The sequence below is a fragment of the Drosophila montana genome, unplaced genomic scaffold (assembly GCF_035044405.1).
Source record: "Drosophila montana isolate Dmon_TW-CO22-7 unplaced genomic scaffold, ASM3504440v1 contig_1409_1, whole genome shotgun sequence".
Taxonomy (NCBI): domain Eukaryota; kingdom Metazoa; phylum Arthropoda; class Insecta; order Diptera; family Drosophilidae; genus Drosophila; species Drosophila montana.
This window is the reverse complement of record NW_026996361.1, coordinates 228,810-249,962: the sequence shown is the minus strand read 5'-3', so window position 1 is coordinate 249,962 and position 21,153 is coordinate 228,810. Positions and strand designations below refer to the sequence as shown.

Below are 21,153 nucleotides of genomic sequence, written 5' to 3'. Positions count from 1 at the left end.
TACAATCATTATCCGCCAATTTACTACAGTTGCGGATGGAATTTCCGAAATCGCTAAACCTCATATTAATTTAGTTATTTTTTAGGGATTTGAAAATAAACTTAAAGCAAATCGGACTTTACTTAAAACTTTCCCCAAAAAAAACGTTGAATCGTATTTACCACAGAGGATTGCATTGATTCTGCAAAAGTGTGAAACACGTCTCAAATGGTTATTCGTAAAGATCTTTAGAAATGAACTTTAAGGCCGATCGGATGAGAAACAAGCAAAACAAAGTCTTACACAGTAAACTATAATAAAATATAATTTAATTGCCCGCATGTTTTTCTACGTAGCCTAAACACAGAGAACGTATATTGCGATCAGCCTATAAAATCTCTGCCTACTACCTCGGCAGTAGAATATTGACTGATATAATAATGCATGCGTTTTTAACGATTAACTTGTTGATATTAGCCCTGTGGATTGAGCTGTTTGGAATTGGAAAAAGTTTTGAAAGCGCTATGCACCAAAGATATCCATATTTCTCGCCGGCTAAACAGATTATGTTGAAAAGCTCAACAATGACCCCGTTCAAAAACTAGACTGAGGTATTTATTTTCAATCGATTTATACTATTTGTCAAATGCTTCTATTTTTTCGAGTTTAGGCCGATCGCAGAAAAAACTCCTTACTCCTGAATCTTAACGAAATATTTTATGTAGAGCTCAACTTAATAACCAAACTGAAGTAGAATAAATTTATTTGGAAAATTAAGTTTGAATATGCACAAGCATTATCTTAGGCATTCTGAAGTTAGCTTATTTTCGCATGATTTCCTTTTCCTTTGAGTGGGAAATAAATGTTATTATATGGCCACGCTTTCCTTCCGGACAATCGGACAATAAATTGAATCAGAATCCACCATGAGTACACATAACTGTACAGCAACACTTTGTAATTTGTGCATTATTTATTCGTTTGTGGTTGTTGTCAGCTGGTGGATTTATGTGCTGCACTTGTTACTCATACGCCATGTTGTACATGCGCACAGTGGAAGACAAATCGAATGCACTTGCTCTGTCATTTTGTTTGTTTTTTTTTTCTTTTTTGCAACACGAAGAAAGACCAGTCCAATAATTTATTGAGCACTTTGTTATGCCCAAGACGGAACTCCAGGAATGGGAGAATTAACCTTACTTAAGGTCAACAGATAAACATTTAATTGAATGAGAACAGTTTTTACAGTTTATCTTAGAGAATCTAATTTATTTTACCTTTCAAGCGAGGTTAAAAAAAAGATTTATCGTTCAATTAGGAGAAAATGCACTATGCAATGTTCTTTTGTGACTGGCTTGCCGGAAGCCTGACACGTTCTCGCGCACTCTTGGTATTATAAGTTGAATTTCTTAATCAGTATCGATTATCTATGATATTGTTACGATCATATGGATTAGCATATATAGTATTTGAAACCTCTTGTATGGAGCACTCTTTATATTAGTTGATTAGCTAAAAAAAATGCACTCTTCTTTTATCCATGATGCTGTCAAGTCCGTACAGAATGGGTTTATATATCAACTAACGTAATTCATAAATTTACCCATGCTAAATAGGTAATTTCTTCCACAGAAGTTGCTGATCTTCCAACTTCACATTTCTTATCAGCATTATGATAGAACCTATAAAAAGATGTCGTAGGTTGTTGCTCGGCTCGAGCCGTAACATGTTCTACGCAACATGCTTGAAGCATTTACTGACAGAGAACATTTTATCTTTCTGTTTCGTTTACAGATGAAAATTTCCCCATGTTTTGCTATAAAGCTTTTCTGTTAATTCAAACCGAAGCGTTTCCATAATATGAGGAACAACGGCAAATGTTTACAGTTTAGTTCAATGTGGATTTTTATTATGTGCGGCCCATACGCGGGTGACTGCATTTATTTTTATTTAATTATTTATTTATTATTGGTCGACAAAACGAGTGCCAACCTAAGTATTTAATACATAGGAATAGAAAATTTTAAAAGGTTAAAGGCTTTTAATCAGAACACACAAATATTTTATAGCATCATCGACACAATATTTTTGCATTTCCAAAATTTCGGAATACATTCTGAAATTTATAATTTAATATATATAATTGTATCTTCAATGAAAATAAATACAAAATAAACATGGATGTCTGAAGCGTAAGGCCCCCAATTTGTATACCCTGTTCACAATACGAAAAGTGGATCGGATTTGGTCAATTTACGACATTCCAACTGCAGTCCGTATATACGTATAAACGTAAATTTTCAGCTCTATTTAAGCTAGAAACTGATGATATAGCTTAAATTATATTTAGTTTTTAAAAGATTGGGGTATAAAAAGTTTTGTAATTAGACAACTAATGAGCTCTTTTGAAGATACTTGCCCAAAACATTTTTGCAGGCTTAGCCCCAAACATTTGCGGTGTCAGTTTTAGAGTCATCAACTCAATAATCTATACTAGGCTAGACGAGACTAGAATATTCAAATTTACCTGATAACTAAACTAGACCGGTAGACTAGTCTACCAAGGAACTAGTCTAGAATCAGCACAAATACATGAATAAGTCTTGAATCCGACTATCTTTTGCCTTGAGTGCCATACAGTGAACTGGCTGCAACGCGGCACAGGAGCATGCTGATGTGCATTTGCATAAATTCCACACAGTCACAAAGTTACGGTGATACGTAATTAAAGCCATGACAAGCAGCTTCATTAACAATTCTGTCTCTTTCCACAGTAACAACAATTTGTTACTCTTCTCCGTTTTTTTATCCGGGTGCACCGAGGCCAGGTGCAGAGAATCCAAGGAAGTCCTGCAATTTGAACACATGCCCGGACTGGTCGGCACGTTTGAGTCGTCCCTTTTGCCTGCGATGAGTTACTGCAGGTAAGCTTATAGCCGCGTCTGTGTCCTGTTTGCTGGCCAGCCATGCGCGATTCCAAGTTAAGCATACCGCAAGAGTCCTTAGACTTCGTGGATTGAACGCAACTTTCCAAGTATGTGAAATATGCAGACAATGTGTCCACTACTATCGGAACTCTGCTCTTCTTTGCATAGTCGAACCATGAAGGAGATTACATATACATAAGTATAATTTTTGGAGTCCAAAAATTTCCTTTTTGTCTAGACTGAGTTAAGCATGTGTTTAACGCGTCTTTCCATTTCAATTATCATTTACTTTGAGGTGATTTAAATAACGTGTGGTTAAACGACAAAATTCACTGTATCCACCCACGTTTCACGCTTGCGGGTGGAATATTAAATAAATTTTCAATATTTATATTTGCACACAGTTCTTTTAGTTAAAACTTAAGATTTCCTACCCTTTAACTCAATTTTCTACATTATATTTGTAATTATAAAGTTTCATATCTACTCTTATTTGGGAATATTTGAGCTAGTGAGCAATATTTTGCATTTTGCAAGTAAGTGACTTTTAATGTTCATTGTTCAAACTAATAAAAGGTTTATTCCAATATTTTCACCTATTGTCCACATATCTCAGTTTAACTCTGTTTATTTTTATCTTGTAGTATTCCCTTCAATTGTGAGTTTTGAAGACTTTAAGCTTAATTCCCTACTTTATATACATTTTGTGTGAAAATTATGCCCATTTCTTTGCTTTGCACGTAGTTCGCCTATAAAACTTCAGTCAATTTAATTTCATTTAATTTACATATTTCTATGGGAGACACATACTACAAGATTCAAGTTTGTCCTCACATTGTTGTTTGGCTCAAAAGGATGTTACCAGCATAGTGTGGAGGGCTAAGAAACTGTCTATCCGCATGAATGAATTGTTTGTGAATTTTTGGTTTTGTTAAAATGCATACCCTACACTTCATGGGTATATTGGGTATTACAGATTATATCAGAACGCACACTTGTAAATTGTACTGAAGAGATAGTCACATTGTATCTACAAACTTATTTGATATTTGTTTTAGGGTTAGCGGTAATTAACTGTACCATTTTTAAAACAGGGTATATCTTCATATTGTGCAAAATATCATCATTTGTATGTTGAACTCCCTGCTAATAAAATTCCAATTTGTATTCAGTTAAAGGAATCTCGAATTGCTACAGAATTAAATTCTGCCACTTTAAAAACCTTCGCCTTCTATTTTATTCATTACAGTTTTGCTTATACTTGGTTTTCATTTACATTAAACATAACAATTGTTGAACAAAATAAAAACGAAATGGAATTGCATACATTTATGAAAGTTTGTAGAATTTTTTTCAACAATATGGCATGTTTTAAACATTTTATGAAATTGTATGCCATATTTTGAGCATTGGGCGATGGCAATAAAAATGGAAGCTACAACCATGCGAATTAAAGAAACTGTTATATTTATATTTAAAGTTTAACATTAATTTTAAAACGAGAAAGATAAGCAAAATGTTACTATTACAATGCTTGCAAACAAAAAATAGTTTACCAACGAGAATAATCTGCTTAAACCGTGTAATATATATGCATGCATAAATTATGGCTTTAAAGATTAACATTTGTTTGAATTAACTTAAAGTCGCATATGTTTTACCTTTCGTTAAGCTTTTCAACACCTCACAGCTTGTGTAATTGATTGTGTTTTTTTTTTCACAACATCCTAATTGGAATCTTATCTCAGCCAAAGTCAAATGTCGCATCACGAAAATTCGTGGCAAGACTTTTAGCGCAAATTACAGACATAAAAGTCGCAGCCCAAAGATAACCATAAGCCTTAACAACGCCCCGAAACAAGGCGCAAATAACACGAATAAAACCAAAATAAAGATTATTTTCGATACAGACACATATGGGCATATGTTCCCCATTGATTACAGTGAAGCAAATTGCAAGTGACATGTCAACAATTGGATTGCATGATAGAACATGAACATTTATGGCAGAAGCAGGCAATCGTCTGAGATGAGCAGCTTCATCAGTCGTACGACTGATAAACAGGCTAAAGGAGCATTACGTATTAACGGAATAGTCATTATTATCAGGAACAACATCATCAACAACATCCATTCAAGGAGCGGCAGCAGCAGCAGCAGCCAGGCTCATTCACAAACAAAGTCGACTTGGCTGAGCAGCTCTCACCGATTGCCAATGGGCATCCAGTTGGCATTACAAGCACTTCCGGCACGAAAGCAATGGACGAGCCATCTCTTGTGTTGCCAGTGGTTATCAACGGCAAAGTAGAAGCAACTACATCAACAACTATGCCAGCTAGTTCGGGCACAGCCAGCCACTGGGTTGTTATTCCAATGTTTGCGGATATTGTTAAATTGGCACTGGCTGAGTAGAGCTTTCCACTTTAATTTCAACAAGAAAAGCCAGTTCTATTTTCGGACTGTCCATTTATATAAATAGTTATGAAGGTCTATATAAGGGTGAAGCTAACACGTGTTGTATTTAAATGATAAGGATGGGTTCGGTTAAGATATTTTCAAAAGCAAAGAGAAAAGAAACGAGAAAGTACGGCCATTTGATATAGTGGTCCGATCTGCCAGACTCCGGCATATTTGTCTGTGAAATTGTTGTGTGGTGTAAATGTGTTGGTCTGTGAAAAGTTTCTATCTTTAAAACTGAGAGACTAGTTTGCATAGACAGAAGGACAGGTGGACATGGCTGCATCGGCATAGCTGTTGATACTGATCAGAAATAAGTATATAACAAAATTAGAATTCCCGCTACAAGGATAAAGAAAAACCACTATTTTTGAAATGCCTTGCAAACATATATCAGATGTGAAACTAATTTTCCTTGTATATATTAAAGTGGTCCGATGTTAAGAAAATTCTCTTTGTAAAGTAATATCCTAAGTTTTTTTTAAATTATATTATTTATCAAACGGCTTTTAAATTCGCCGTGATGCGCCATTTGTTTGTCTTCAGTTATATGAAGTCGCCGTGTTTCTAACAGTATATAAACTTAATTAATTTAGAATCGTGATTAGATTTGTTTTAGATGTGGAAATATTATAATTGATTAGTTTAAGATATCTTGAAAAAAGTTGTTCATTACAAAACTCAATTATTATTAATTTGTTAATAAATAATTTTATATATAAACCCTTTTCCTATCGATTTTATTATTTTAGTTGTTCTATATTGCTTAACATTTGCCAGCTAACATATAGCAAGCAGTTTATCTGCCTGATAAATATAAGATTGCAGTGCTGCCACCTTTCAGCGATTTGTATGTGTGGCAGCACCGTCAACGCAGCGTGCTTTCAAATCTTAATTGCTTAACAAGCTCCTGGTATACACTTAATTTAACTCCCACCTATCTGTCTCTTTCGTGGCATCTAAAAAAATGCTGCAGCCCAGTCATATATTTTAATTTCGCTGTGAAAAATAGGTTTTCGCTGGGTTTTATTGTTGGTCGCCTCAGGTGGAAGACTTCAAAGTAAACTGCGCTTTCCGGGTCCATAAAGAGTTGGATATATGTAGGCCTTGCCCCATTTTCTTCTTTTTTTTTGCGCACTCCGCAGTCTGAGGTGCATCGTAGCTGTTTCCTGTGTGGCATCCTTTTGCACTGTATTTTGTCATGTGCACATTCCGTGAAAAATATATCAACCTGCAGATGGAGCTGACAGCTTCAAGAAGGATTAAACTACTTTTCTCACTAGCAGCACAAAACATAGCACAAGGCACGTGGTGCACTTGGCTGGAGTTTGTTGTTTTTTTAAAAAAAAATTTTAGTTTTGTTGTCCTTCTGATAGGATTCTGTTTTCTTTGGTATGTCCTGCAGCGTGTTCAAAGGGCATGTTTATTATTTTTCCAACTTATGTATGCTGAAGATGACCTTAGGTTATGAATAGAGTTCCTGTATGTTCTTAAAGATAAGGAACTTAAAAATTGGGGCAGTAAAATGACTAATATATTAACGTTTCTTTCGGCTAGAAAGTCTATAGCTGGGTGGTCTATTTATATATTCATTTAAGCCTTAGGAGTGCGCTATTCTATTTATACTTTATCTAGAATTTAACCCCACATCTTAGGCTTTAAGACTCACGGCTATTAATGATATTAACTTTATATAATATGTAAAATATTAATATACAAATATTTATTTGTAAATACGTACTCACCTGTAAATTTACTCGCACGATCGTCATCTATCAGTAGGTGGAACTTTTATATAAGCACGCCACTGAAAGAAAATGGGAAATAATTTTTATTAGCTCAAAAACACAGATTGCTTGCTAAACCTTATTGAATTAGTGAGAATCGCGCAATCGAGCAATACTTACACATTTTTTATTTATTTACAGCTCAGCTAAATATTAACACATATTTAAATAGATACACACAGGAATGTGAAATACATTCAAATCAACATGCATGCATACGATTGTTATAGTTATTAATTTATTTTAAATATAATAAGATATAGTCATGTTTATAGTACGTACCATTATGTTAAATTTGATGCCGACTCCTACGCTAAAGTCACAGCCATTGCCTTCTTCATAGTTGAATCCGCCTCCTTCACTGTTCAAGCCGTCTTCTCCTTTGCTCAAGCCGCCTCCTCCATAGTTGAAGCCGCCTCCTCCACTTGCAGTGAAATCTATGAGACTTATTTGAATTCATGAGAATCGAGTAGAAGGGTTTTTGTTAAAAATACGTTTTTTTGAATTTGCAACTCAGCTAGAGATAAACTTGATCTTGCATATAAATATTCAAAATTTATGTTTACATTCATTTACTTATCTAAATGCATATATAATATATTATACATACATGCATACACACATGCATATATACATGCAAACATATATAAACTCTTATTTACACAATACATTATTGCACGATACATACATACATACATACATACATACCAGCATACATACATACATACATACATACGTCCATACATACATACATACATACATATATACATACCTACATACATACATATATACATACCTACATACATATGTTTACATACATACACACATACATGTATACATACCTACATACATACATATGTACATACATACATATATACATACATACATACATACATACATACATACATACACACATACACACACACACACACACACATACATACATACCTACATACCTACATACCTAGATACCTACATCCTTACAAACACACTACATACATACATGCAAACATACGCATGCACACACACAAACATACAAACATACATGCGTAAATAAATACTGACGTACAAATATACTTAAAACATATATACATATAGCCGGTACTACCTGGCCGCGCCCGTGGCAAGTTTTATGCTTAACATTTTAGATTTAACATTTTCACCCAGTACCCGCCCGTGGAAAATTGAAATCTACCCGTATACTCCTGAACTCCACGTCTTAAGTCAAGTTTTGCAATCGTATTTGGAATTGGAAATGGAATATTTGGAATGGCCCCGCCATTCAATCGAATAAATTTACATTGATGTGGACATTTGGTAAACTGCGAGAATGAAAGGCGGAAACGGAAATTGTGAAAAGAGTTGTGAGAAACTTTCGCAAAAGGGAACAAACTCCGATAAAAGAGTCCCGTTCGTGGTTGATGTAAATTTCATATTTAATTTTAAATAATTTGATTCATACAAATTTAAAGTTTGATAAGCAAATTTCATTGATTAATTTGAATATAACAATCTAAGAATTATGTTATCTTAATCATTTCTATTCCACTTGCTGAAAACGAAATAAATTGTAAACAACATACGTTTTTGGCAACAGAGAATAACAGCTAAAATGCTTAAACAAACACAGACGAGGAAAAGGAAGCGCTGACAGGCGACAATTCGCAGACAGCCAGTGGCAAAATCTGTGGCATAGTCTGTGGCACAGTCTGTGGCACATTTTGTGGCAATTGCTGCAAAAATTGTATTGCAACATTTTAAAAGGGCTTCTGTTGTGACTCGGACACGTCTGCCATATTTAATTGCTCAACATGCAACACACAAGCGGAGTCTTTGCCATTTTGTTGCAAGTTTATTAGATTTTTTTATTAAATTTAACGATACACTTGGCCGTCTAGCCAGTATCTGACCGCTAGCTAGGCAGACAGGGCCGAAAATAAGAGGAATTGTGACCAACTAAGATTTTCAGGTATTTATTCGATGGAGACCATTCAAATAGAGCTGAGCCACACAATTTTTTAAAATTTCTCCAGCTTGTTGTTAAATATTGTAAACTTGTTTCAAAGAATTTATGAATATACCACCACAATACTAGTCGGCGGAAAACTCTAATTGCAAGTTTGAATTTTCAACCGATCGTCTTCAAACTCAATCTCAAATATCTATATAAAATAAATATAATTATACACTATATAAAAATGAAAAAATCACTGCCCAGGTAATCCTCTCTAGTAATAAAATATTAATTAAATTCGTTGCGTATAAACGAAAATGAAGTAATTCCTTCTGCTTTACGCCAAAAAAATATCAGGAATGATAAAAACCCTTGTTGAAAAGGCCTTTGAATCTCTTAAAATGAATATACAAATTAAATTCCCAAAATGAACAGCGCAAATTTAAGTGAGCATTCTGACAGCTAAGTTTCCCGACACATTGCGAAGTTTAAAACTTAAATTCAATTCCTTGCAGCTTCATAAATTTTACGAGTAGTCGAATTTGTTGTTTACATATAAATCGGCATGGAACCCATCTACATTCATTGGGCGCTATCGTGCGTGCCAAAAGTAAATAAACGAGTGGAGAGTCCTCGAGAATATATTGAATAACATGATGATATACACACACGTGCCGGACCAGCAGCCATGGATGAATAAATGTCAAACATTTTGACACGCATCACTGAGATTGTCTGCCCATTTTCCATGCGTGTATTTTTCACAACAATTTTCCGGGCATGTGTCTGTTTGCTTGTGGTGTACGCACGAGTTCCGCTTTTAATCAAGTGGACAATCAACTTAGAAAACACTCTATGTGCCAGTTTTATAGGCTCCAAACAACAACTATATCATAGACAGGAAAAATGGCAAATTCATTCATTCTGCTTCATGATGCGCAGACAAAACACAAAAGTTTCTATGCCTACACTTTGATTTTCATACAAGCGTTGCCAACTTCTTTCTGAGAAAAAAATTTCTTAATATAAATATGAGTATATGTATAATATGAATATCCAATTAGTTTAAAATATAATTATACTTTATGCATACCAGTTTTTCTCTATTAACTAAGCAGAAGAAAACTCTTCATTTCAATTGTAAATCTTTCTGATAAATTTTTTTTTTTTAAAGTGAACTTTTAAAAAAAGATCCTATAAATCAAAATTTTAAGTCCATTCTAAATAATGTAGTCTGCCTCAATCTATCTGAAATCAGAATTGCAGTCCAATTAATTTTGCAGACTTAAAGTATGCCTGAAGAACTTAACAAGTTCAAAAAGTCTGTCTATAGTTACCTAATTTATAATTCATAACGTAAGCTAAGACTAGAAAACAATATCAAGTTTTACAAACATCTATCAAAAAAGTACACAAGCCTTTTAACAAACTGCAAACATTTCGCGTAATTTTCATCGTTTGCTTTAAGTGTGAAAACAATCTAATGATAATCACAGATTAAACATTACAAATTTTTCATTAATAATCCCATGACAATAATCTAGCCGGAGTACATAAAAACGAACACATAATAGTTATATATTAATTAAATAGGTTCGAAATGCATTAATAAAGTCTTTGTAGTTAACGTTTGTTTATTTGATATACATATAAACACGTATATTTGCTACACACATAAATTTGTTTATTTAATATACGTACACACAAATCGTACATGTATTACACACACATATATTTGTGTTTTATTGTGGACAATTAAGCACATTGATACAAACTACACAGACTGCTTGGCATATAAATATACAGATCTTTGTTAATTTTGGTATACAACATTCCATTGATATTTAATAAAAACACATCGAGGAAAAGTTACACGTACAAAAATTTGACAATTTTTGTTTCTCTATTTGATATTTGAAAATGCTTTATCGTAAATATTATACGTACATTTATATATATATATTTTTATAAAAAAAGCGACTTGTAAATCATATACACATATAAAAATCTACAATAAGGCAATTTGCTTATAGGTTGCGGCCAGGGACATTAAATTTATTTGATTTACTTTTCAACTGCTCATATAAACACTCAAATGTTTAGTTTTTTATGCATCGTATATGAGTTACATTTAAAGCTTTTAAATTAGCATTTCTTACAAATAAGTACATGGTATGTGCGTTACTAACTATAATATAAATTAACGGTTTTAACTAAAACGTTTCGCTTTTCATATATCAGTTGAAATTTGCCAGAAAAAATGTATCCAAAATCAAACAGTTAAACGCAATACAATACAATTCAATGCTCTGTTTTAAATGCACTTTTAAAAGTTTACATCATATAAATGTCCTTCGTTTACACCAAATTGATAGTGGTTTTATATGTATTGTGTTTTACTTTGTATAAGACTCATTTGACAGCAACATGGAATTTTGGCAAAAACAAAATGCATTTTTTAGTTCAGCGGCATCAAAAATTTTGACAGAGTATAGGGGTTATCCGACTCTTTATGTCGCCACTTTGCTTCCGCCTGCATGCATCAGGACCAAAGAGCCAACCATGGCAACTAGCGTGCGATCTAGCCAAGTGACCGGATTGGGATATAGGAAGCCGCCTTCATAGAATCCTAAATGACCGCCATGCGCCACTTCAACATATGCTGATTTTTGACGAGTGCCTGTAATAAAATATAATAATTTTAAATGATTTAATATGCATATTACAAAAATAAATTATTAAAAATATTTATATAAGCAAAATAATATCTAATACAAGAAAAAAAAAAAAAGAATCACTTTCGTTCCGCAGCCGGTAGGATTCGAACCTACGCTCCCAGAGGGAATCTGATTTCTAGTCAGACGCCTTAACCGCTCGGCCACGGCTGCTTATGAATAAACCACCGCAATATGCCAACTTATGCAACTGTTGAAGCGCGTATGTTATCGTAACAGAGGGTAATTTTTTCGTATCACGTAATGTTATGATAACAGAAAACTTGATGTTACGATAATGAGTAATGTTATGTTAAGATGCAATGTTAATTTCTGGTTGCCCAAAACAAATTATGTTAATTTAAAACATATTTGTAATTTAATCAATAGTTTATGCTAGTGTCTGCCACTTACTCGCATACTCCTTAATTGGATGCAGCAACTCGACAGGCACCAGTGGATCATCCTTGGCATTAATAAATATCATCGGTTTTTCGATAGTGTCAAAATAGAATAGAGATGAGCTCCACTTGTAAAGCTCTTGGGTCGACGCAAAGTTATAGACACGTCGCGTATAAGCCTCGTCTAGTTCCGGCAGTGTTGCAGCCGCTATAATCTCACGCTCATTGAGATTATGACGTGCCTTCACCTCATCAGAGAGCAGCACATGACGATGACGCAAAATGATGCTCTTCACGTTCTCGGTCATGATATACAAATAGAAGCGACGGAAGTTCTGCCAGTTCAGCAGCCATTTGGTGCCCCTAAAATAACCAAATGTCAAAAGTTAAAGAAGTTATAAATTAAGGTGGAAACACAAATTGCTTACTCGACGGCGTTGTAGCCCTGGCATATGGAGATGCCGCCAATGACACTATTCGGTTTAGTTTTTTGCATTTCGCCCATGTACTTGGTCACGAGATTCCCACCCAAGCTAAAGCCAACGGCGACTATGCGATTCTGGTTATACTTTTGATGTAAATGCTCCACCATGGCGGCAAAGTCCTCCGTGTGGCCATAGGTGAATATGCGTGTCGAGGTTACTTGTACGGTACGCAGGGCGCCAATATGATTCATAACGGCACAGCGAAATCCGTTGCACTGGGCCAAGTGCACAAAGGTGCGTATATAAACCGATTCCGAACTATTCGCAATGCCCGGGCAAATAGCCACAGTGATGTCATCTAAAGATGGTGTAAAAAATAGAGAGATATAGAAAGAATTGCCTACATCAACTGGGGTCAACGACTTACCCTCCTGCTCCTTCAGCGGCTGATAGAGATCGTATGTTAATGTAGAGCCATCGGGCAGCGACAGATAGACGCGCTCACCCAGCGGCCAGGGGCAACGTACACGGCCAACAATGCTATGCAATACGGTCTGAACATGACCGCTGAAACCCCAAAGGCGTGGTGGGACATAGCTGAAAAAGTGAATTGAATATAGTATTGACAAAAGAAAATGAAGAAATACAAGCATTGCGTGTTATTAATTATAGCCTGTGAGCCAGTCAGCTGTTTGTAAGCTATGCATAATTTATAACAGTAGGCAATTTTAACAGCAACGAACTGTTGCAGCTTAACAGCAGTAATAATGTTAACAGTGGCAATACACTAACAGCTGTTCGTGAGCACATGAAGTTCGTTGGTTGCTTCACACCTATCACAAGCATCGGTGGTTCAGTGGTAGAATGCTCGCCTGCCACGCGGGCGGCCCGGGTTCGATTCCCGGCCGATGCAACTAAACTTTTTTGGTTTTTTCTTTTACACTTTGCACAACTGATGACCTTGACGGAACCAAGGCCTGACTGCGGGCATGCCAAAAATAAAAATGCAAATAAGTACAACATATTTAATACAATTGAATTATCCATATTTTTAGACAGTTGCTTCAATTGTAGGATGCGGTTGTTGCAGAAACACCATTGTCAACATTTTGGCAGACAAAACAACGCTGAGTATCAATTGAAGTCAATTGAGCAGCAACAAAATCAGCGCCATTGCTGTCAGGCGTGGAAAAACGTGAGCCATACTATGACTGTAATACTTTGTCGTACAGACGGGGACGGTCAAAACGTTTCCCCCTTTTCAATTACTTTCAATCAAAATTGTAGCGTATAGGATTGGGGACAATTATTCAAGAGAATATTCACAAATTTGAGGGTAATTTACTATAGCTATACGAATTGTTAATCTACAAATATAATATTAACGATGCATGTAGTATAATTAGTAGATCAATGACCATTAAATATTAAAGTGTTTCAGTGGGAGTGGATTGTTGAGCTATAAAAACAGCTGTGAAAATTCCCAGCCTGGCTGTCAACAAAAATTTAACATTTTCGTGCAAATTTAATTTAAGTGATAACACAACCCAACACACGTAAACAACAAAATTATATGTATGTATACACAGTTAGGTCTATGTATTTAGATGCATGCATGCATATGCATACATGCATACATGAATGCATATACATACATACATGAATGCATATGACTCATCCAAAATGTTTGCACCCCTTGTCAAGTAATAAAAACACACGAAAGAGCGCCAAAACAAAAACAAATAAGTAACTTAGGCTTATGTGGACGCAGTTGTGTGAATGCAAGAGAAAGTATGGGAGAGAGAGAGAGAGGGAGAGAGATACAGAGAATGAAAGGGGGCGATTGCAATAGCTGCTGCTGCTGCTGCCGATGATGATGAGTTGTTAAATCGCTTACGTAATCTTTGTTGTCAAACAAAAGCGCCTGGGCAATGCGCCAAAAACAAATCACAAACAGGTAGCCAAAACCTCAACCGGCAACAAGCGGTACTTGTATACATACATACATAGGTGAAGAGAGTGTGGCAAACGTTTGCCGGTTTTATTAATGTATACCCTACAATCATGCACTCGTAGATCTTACAGACTTCAGATATCAAAAAGATTTCTATTAATATTGTTCATGTTAAAAACTTGACCTTTTCTCGTCGCAAATAAATAAAAGAATACTTAAATGCATACATTTTCCAAAAGTTCATATGCATCTACATATATATAAAAGAATAAGTGGGTGTTTCCGGTCTCTTGACCTAGGTACAGGGTAGTATCTAGTGGTGTTTTTTGTTTCTAAGTCATTTCTGTTTTATTTCCCTCACATTTATATACATACATATACAGACATATGACTGCGTGTGTGTGTATTCCTTTAATTCTCGAACGAATTCTCTCACACGCGATAACTAGAAAGTCTGATGGAAGCTACCAGGCCAAAACGTTGCTAGGCGTTGCTCGCTCCGACTTAAGAGAACTGCGTAATTATGATTTGCACTTTGCACCGTTCCCTTATCACCGTTTGACCGAGCGCAGACAGCAAATAAACCTGAATACGAAGCTTGCTAAAAATTGTTGAATTGCCAAACCTTGTGCAGAGAACCGAAAGGCAAAATAAATATGTACATGAGAACGAATGTATGCAAATACAGATGTATGTATGTGTTAATAAATCACACATGCATACATACATACATACTTATGTACTTATATGGATTTTGTAATAAAAATGGGTGAAAAATTTCCAGGCGCGTCTCTACTGTCACCAGAAAATGTTAGTATACTGTATATTTACAAAGGCAGTCTTTATAATATGGCGGCTTAAATTATCTGTGCTGATTAGTTATTAGAGCTTAATTTTTTTTTTTATACACTATTGATATAATAGTTAGTTATTCCACAAATAGCTTTAGTGATATTAATACACATTTCAGAAATAGATTTATATTGGATTTGCCAGACAATTTGAATTACAGCAAACTTACGCCCCCTACACTGAACTATCAGATAGATTGATCTAATTGCTAGAAATACGCTGTTATTGTAATATATTGTAATCTAATACTTATGCATGTGAATAAAGCGGCAAGCATGTGTACGTAGTTAGCTAAATTTATAAACATTCATACATACATATATTCGTATGCATGATTATGCTTATCATGCGACTACGCTTCCAGCTTATAAATCAACATGCGATTGAAAGACCTACGATTGTGAATTAACTTTATTATAAACTATAGGCAAAAATTCCCAATTGATAAGAAAATTGTAAATAGTGTATATGCCCATGACCATTTCACGGTTCATGGTACGGAAAATTGCAATTGAATCAAATACGAGCCAACTGATTAGACAGTTAGTTTGGCTATAAATCGAGCGACAATTTGAAAAATGATTAAATTTTGATAATCAATATTACTAGCCAACAACAATAACAAAGATCTATGTGAATAGAGGCCACTAATTGCGGTTAATGATTCATGTGCCGCGGCAGCTGCCGCCGATTACTTGAACTTTGCGCATGTGACGCGGCGGCGTGTAAGTGTATTCACAGTGAATAATGCACAATTGGGTTTGGCTTGTAAACAAATTAGCGAGCTAAAATGCAGCAATTTGAAATAAAACGTAATTACAAGATGCACATCAGTTATGAATGAAACCGGTGAATAAATTACATAATTGAAGACAAACAAAAAAATTTACGAGGGTCCAGGGTCAGGTTCTACCTAGTTAGACGAAAGTTCAGACAAGCTGTTTTGTTCAATTTAGCTTTCATGATAATGCAATTAACTGCAAGAGTTTCTAAACTTATTGGAATACGAGTACTTTCTAGTAGGCTACGAACAACATTTTCTCAGTTTTCGAAGTAGGCAAATCTATGCCGAATTAATGTGCTGATTTTATAAATTAGTGATGTCATATTAAAAAGGATTCATATCATAAGTACTACAAATAAAGCTAAAATTCGTTTATAATTTGAACATATTTATATATTTTTGAATATATTTATGAGTATATTTATGTATTTATGAGTGTATTTAAAGAAATCCGAATTATACCAACTAGCATACATTTTTTATATTTAAAATTGTTTGTATTTAGAAAAAATTCTTTCTACTAAGGAAAAGATTTTCACAATTCCAGTCAATTCAAATTAAATTTGAAAGTGGCTACTGTAAAATAATTATGCGCATGTTTTCTGTTAGCTAACATTTTGGCGTGGCTGTAATGTAGATGCCACACACAATTAACAGCTGGGCAGTGGCGTGAGATCGCTGCACTCACACACGCACACAAACACACACATATATATGCTGCACACATAAGTATACATATGCAGTGTGTGGGAGGGAAAATAAAATCAAAAATAAATTGCATTGGGCCCACATATCGATATTGGTAACTTTTATGTACATCTGCTTGTATCGTATTTTCTATTGGTCTACTTACGGCTCGCGCAGCACCGGCGCTATTTTGTACAAACAATCCAGAAACTGCTCATCGAGACACCAAACGCTGGGCTTCAGTGGCTGGCTGTGTACATTGAGGATGCGGAATAGAATGCACACGATGACGGCGATGAGCGTTAAAAAGGCGGTGGACATCTTTAGGTTTTCTGTTCCGCACCTGTAGGTGTCGCTTGCGACCTCGAGGATGTTGATGCCTCCTTCTACCCTTGCAGCAGTCGTTGTTGCTACTCAACTTGTCACTGCACCCTGAATATTACAAAATTCTGGTTTCACAAATCAGAACTGCGGCTTATGAGTTATGATTAGAAATGTTACTTTAGTAATTTGTGTTCTACACAAAAAGCTTACTATGTTTTACAGCTGGCAAGGCGGGCGGCGGCTGTAAAGTGTTTGTGAGTTTATTAGCAGGCACGCATAAAACACACACACACACACACGAAGCGGCAATTGCCGCTGAGATAACAAGGCCGCGATTCAGGAGACACGCGTTGGTAAACTGCACTTATGTATGTAAATCAATTATTTACACCGTTTGTCTTATCATATACAATAAATTTTTATCGACGTCAGTTCAGCAGTATTACTCAGTCAATGGTCCTCAATCGTCTGGAGTTGTTTTTAACCAAGTAATGTTAACTATCAGGCTCTGTTTTACTCAAAATGGCACTGTTATGTTTTTTGTCATTTTTTAGTGCATTTAGTATATACAAGCTGTATTTGCGGGTATGTATATTGCTTGCTTGAGAGTATTATAATTTTGCCTCGAAATGTGTAACGCATAGCAGAAGACATCCCCGATCCTATAAAGTGTATATATTCTTGATCAGTATCAACAGCCGAGTCGATATAGACATGCTCGTCTGTCCGTCTGCCTGTTTTTGGGCGAACTAAGTCGCTCAATTTTAAAGCTATCATCATGAAACTTTGCAGAAGTCCCTCTTTCTGTTGCATGCGAAACATTTGTCGGAACCGGCTGGATCGGACTGCTATATCATATAGCTACCATAGGAACGATCGGTCGAAAAGTAGGTTCTTGTATGAAAAACTCTTCGCTAAATATTAAGTATTTTCCCTGTGCTCTTAGATACGGGCAAAGCATTATGAGTATTATAAAGAGGTTAGATCTGCCAGGGTATTAAATCTTCGGCCGATGATAGACCATCTTTCTCGTTTTTTATTAATACCTTTTTAAATATTAGCAACAAATATATTTTAAATTTAACATCCAATTCACATACTTTGCCCACTTTTTAATTTTTATTTTTTATTATCAATTGATCAGATTACTGTTTAAAGGCTATTCATCAATAAATGAACACACTCGATAAATGAACGCAATGCTCTTTATTGCCTGAATTATCGGGTTGGTTAATATACCAGTTCAAATAAGGAGCCTTGCGACCGGTGGTATGTGATATATATACTCCTTCTTGACTGAAATCATTGACGTCAGTCCAATAATGAAGTTTGCGGTTTAATGTGGCTGTTAGTGCCTCGTACTCTGTTTCATTTTGGATGCTAGCCAGGTGACCACCACGTTGTTGGCATTCGTATGCAGCAGCGAACCAATTCATCGTGTTTTCCTCTTCAATATAATAGTATTTCGACCCTATTTTAGTAAAATTGCTGGGATGATCTTTTCGTTTCTTTTCATAATATTCATAATATTGCTGTACTGAGATTGGGTGTCATCGTACTTCGACTGCAGGCCTACCAATTGGTCCTCAATCTTTGTAAATTTAGGTTGGACATCAGAAACCTTTTCATTTAAAAGTGTCAGCTGCTTCCCAAAGTCTTCCAGCCTGGCTTGAGTGTCTGCATTCTGTCTGTCGTCGTGGCTAGTGACCTGTTTCTGCAATATGGCCGAGTGCTCCAGCACAGGTTTCACTATTTTGAAACAATATTTGCCACAAGTATTTTCCAATTCGCTCGACTCCTCAAAGAGTTTAAAAAAGACACATTAAATAACTGATATTGAATGATTAAAGAGGAAAACCTACCGAACTGGTCCCTATAAGAGCCGCCTCAGAGATTAGAAGCGCGATTAGAGTAAAGTACATTTTTTTTCTCTCAATTTTCACCTTTTACTAACGAAGTCAACAGAAAACTGAAATGAATGTAAAATAAGCTGAATTATATATGCACGGTGCACAATATTTTATATATACTGTTTTTCTAATCTTCGAAAATTTTGTTGCATTCTTCAGAAATTGTAAACGAGGTTAACAGCAAAATATTTTCATCAAATGTCGTCAAGCTCAAAAAAATTCTGCTTGTACTCAAATAATATATAAAGCACCCAATAAAGTATGAAATACATAAGAAGACTTCAATAGACTTTTTAATTTTATTACATTTTCTAAAATTAAATACAAACAAAGAAAAATCATATCAAGTTCAACAAATATTTAACTTTAAATGAATATTTGAATTTCGAAAATATTGAATGGCTCACATACAAAATATCGAGGCCCTGAGCATATTTCTTCATTCATACCGAATTTATCATATATGTATATACCATATAAATGCAATGTTCTAAATCGAACACATTGTCAGGATTAAAACTGGGATGCCAATATAAACAAGTAAGAGGTTTTAGTCGAGAGTTTCCGACTAGGAGATACCCTGAACCCTCTTATTCCAACACCAAACAAGAATCGCCAATACTGGCTTGATATTAATGATTTAAGTAAGGAGGGCGAATATATGTCACTGACCACTGACGAGCAAGCACCTTTTTATACCCTGAACCCATTAAAAATGGGTAAAGAAGGTATAATGTATTTGTGCAAATGTATGTAACAGGCAGAAGGAAGCATCTCCGACCCCATAAAGTATATATATTCTTGATCAGCATCAACTGCCGAGTCGATCTAGCCAGGTCCGTCTGTATGAACGCAAGGATCTCAGAACCTATAAGAGCTAGAGACTTAAAATTTTAGCTGTAGGTCCTCCTAGTGCCCGCGCAGATCGAGTTTGTTTCCGATATTCGATAACTTGTCCCGTTTCCAAGTAAACAATAAAAATCGATATCGAAATTCGGTTTTTTTGGGCAATTTCGGTAAATAATATGAGCTAGAGCCACCAAACTTGACATTTAGCATCTAGAATAGTAAATATATATCAAGTATCTTTCATTTTATACCTATCGCCTGTTGGAAGGAGAGGGTTCAGGGTATCCCCTAGTCGGGAGCTCCCGACTAGAACCTCTTACTTGTTTTTATTAAAACCGGTTCAAATATTGAGAACAAATATATTTTAAATTTAACATCAAATTTACATATGTTGCACAATTATTAAATTTTTTTTATTATCAATTGTTCAGATTACTATTTAATGCAAATGACTCACATATAAAATATATTTCAAATGTACAAAGTTCATCATTCATCTTCAGACTTTTATCCGCGCTCCATAAATGAACGCAATGCTCTTCTTTGTCTCTATTGTCTGGTTGCCAACGAAACCAGTTCAAATAAGGAGGCTTGCGGCCGGTGGTAAGTGATATATATACTCCTTCTTGATTAAGATCATTGATGTCAATCCAATAACTATGATCTCGGTTTAATGTGGCTGTTAGTGCCTCGTACTCCGTTTCATTTTGGATGCTAGCCAGGTGACCACCACGTTGTTGGCATTCGTATGCAGCAGCGAACCAACTCATCTTGTGTCGATCTTCAACATAATAATATTTCGATCCTATTTTAGTAAAATTGCTGGGATGATCTTTTCGTTTCTTTTCGATGTCCTGCAACTTTTGTTCTTGCAGAGCAACCTTCTCTTGTAGGACCAAGAGCTGACTCATAATATTGCTGTACTGAGATTGGGTGTCATCGTACTTCGACTGCAGGCCTACCAATTGGTCCTCAATCTTTGTAAATTTAGGTTGGACATCAGAAACCTTTTCATTTAAAAGTGTCAGCTGCTTCCCAAAGTCTTCCAGCTTGGCTTGAGTGTCTGCATTCTGTCGGTCGTCGTGGCTAGTGACCTGTTTCTGCAATATGGCCGAGTGCTCCAGCACAGGTTTCACTATTTTGAAACAA

At 35.4% G+C, this 21,153-nt stretch overlaps 1 protein-coding gene and 2 non-coding genes across 6 annotated transcripts; 1 reads left to right on the top strand and 2 right to left on the bottom strand.

Annotated features, from left to right (window-relative positions):
• Positions 1-11,384: 11,384 nt before the first annotated feature.
• Positions 11,385-17,716, bottom strand: Hydr2 (abhydrolase domain-containing protein 2). 4 transcript variants are annotated; one of them, XM_064683144.1, is made up of 6 exons: positions 17,456-17,716; positions 17,088-17,389; positions 13,072-13,241; positions 12,648-13,002; positions 12,233-12,582; positions 11,385-11,784 (listed from the first exon to the last, which is right to left on the bottom strand). In XM_064683144.1, the coding sequence occupies exons 2-6, from the start codon at positions 17,240-17,242 to the stop codon at positions 11,615-11,617; spliced, it is 1,200 nt and encodes a 399-aa protein (XP_064539214.1). In that variant the 5' UTR covers positions 17,243-17,389; positions 17,456-17,716; the 3' UTR covers positions 11,385-11,614. The 4 variants fall into 4 exon arrangements, with proteins under 4 accessions (XP_064539214.1, XP_064539229.1, XP_064539221.1 ...); XM_064683159.1 differs by having other exon boundaries at positions 17,088-17,370; XM_064683151.1 differs by having other exon boundaries at positions 17,088-17,353.
• Positions 11,911-11,992, bottom strand: TRNAS-AGA (transfer RNA serine (anticodon AGA)). The gene has a single exon. It is a non-coding gene; the product is annotated as a tRNA-Ser (tRNA).
• Positions 13,487-13,557, top strand: TRNAG-GCC (transfer RNA glycine (anticodon GCC)). The gene has a single exon. It is a non-coding gene; the product is annotated as a tRNA-Gly (tRNA).
• Positions 17,717-21,153: the final 3,437 nt, after the last annotated feature.

Bases quoted from the DNA above. Each gene is read 5' to 3' on its own strand.
- Hydr2 (XM_064683144.1), bottom strand. From the start codon at position 17,242: ATGTCCACCGCCTTTTTAACGCTCATCGCCGTCATCGTGTGCATTCTA. The intron at 13,003-13,071 runs GTAAGTCGTTGA...CACCATCTTTAG, and splicing joins GCCGCTGAAGGAGCAGGAGG to ATGACATCACTGTGGCTATT. The intron at 11,785-12,232 runs GTAAGTGGCAGA...ATTTTATTACAG, and splicing joins TCCAATTAAGGAGTATGCGA to GCACTCGTCAAAAATCAGCA.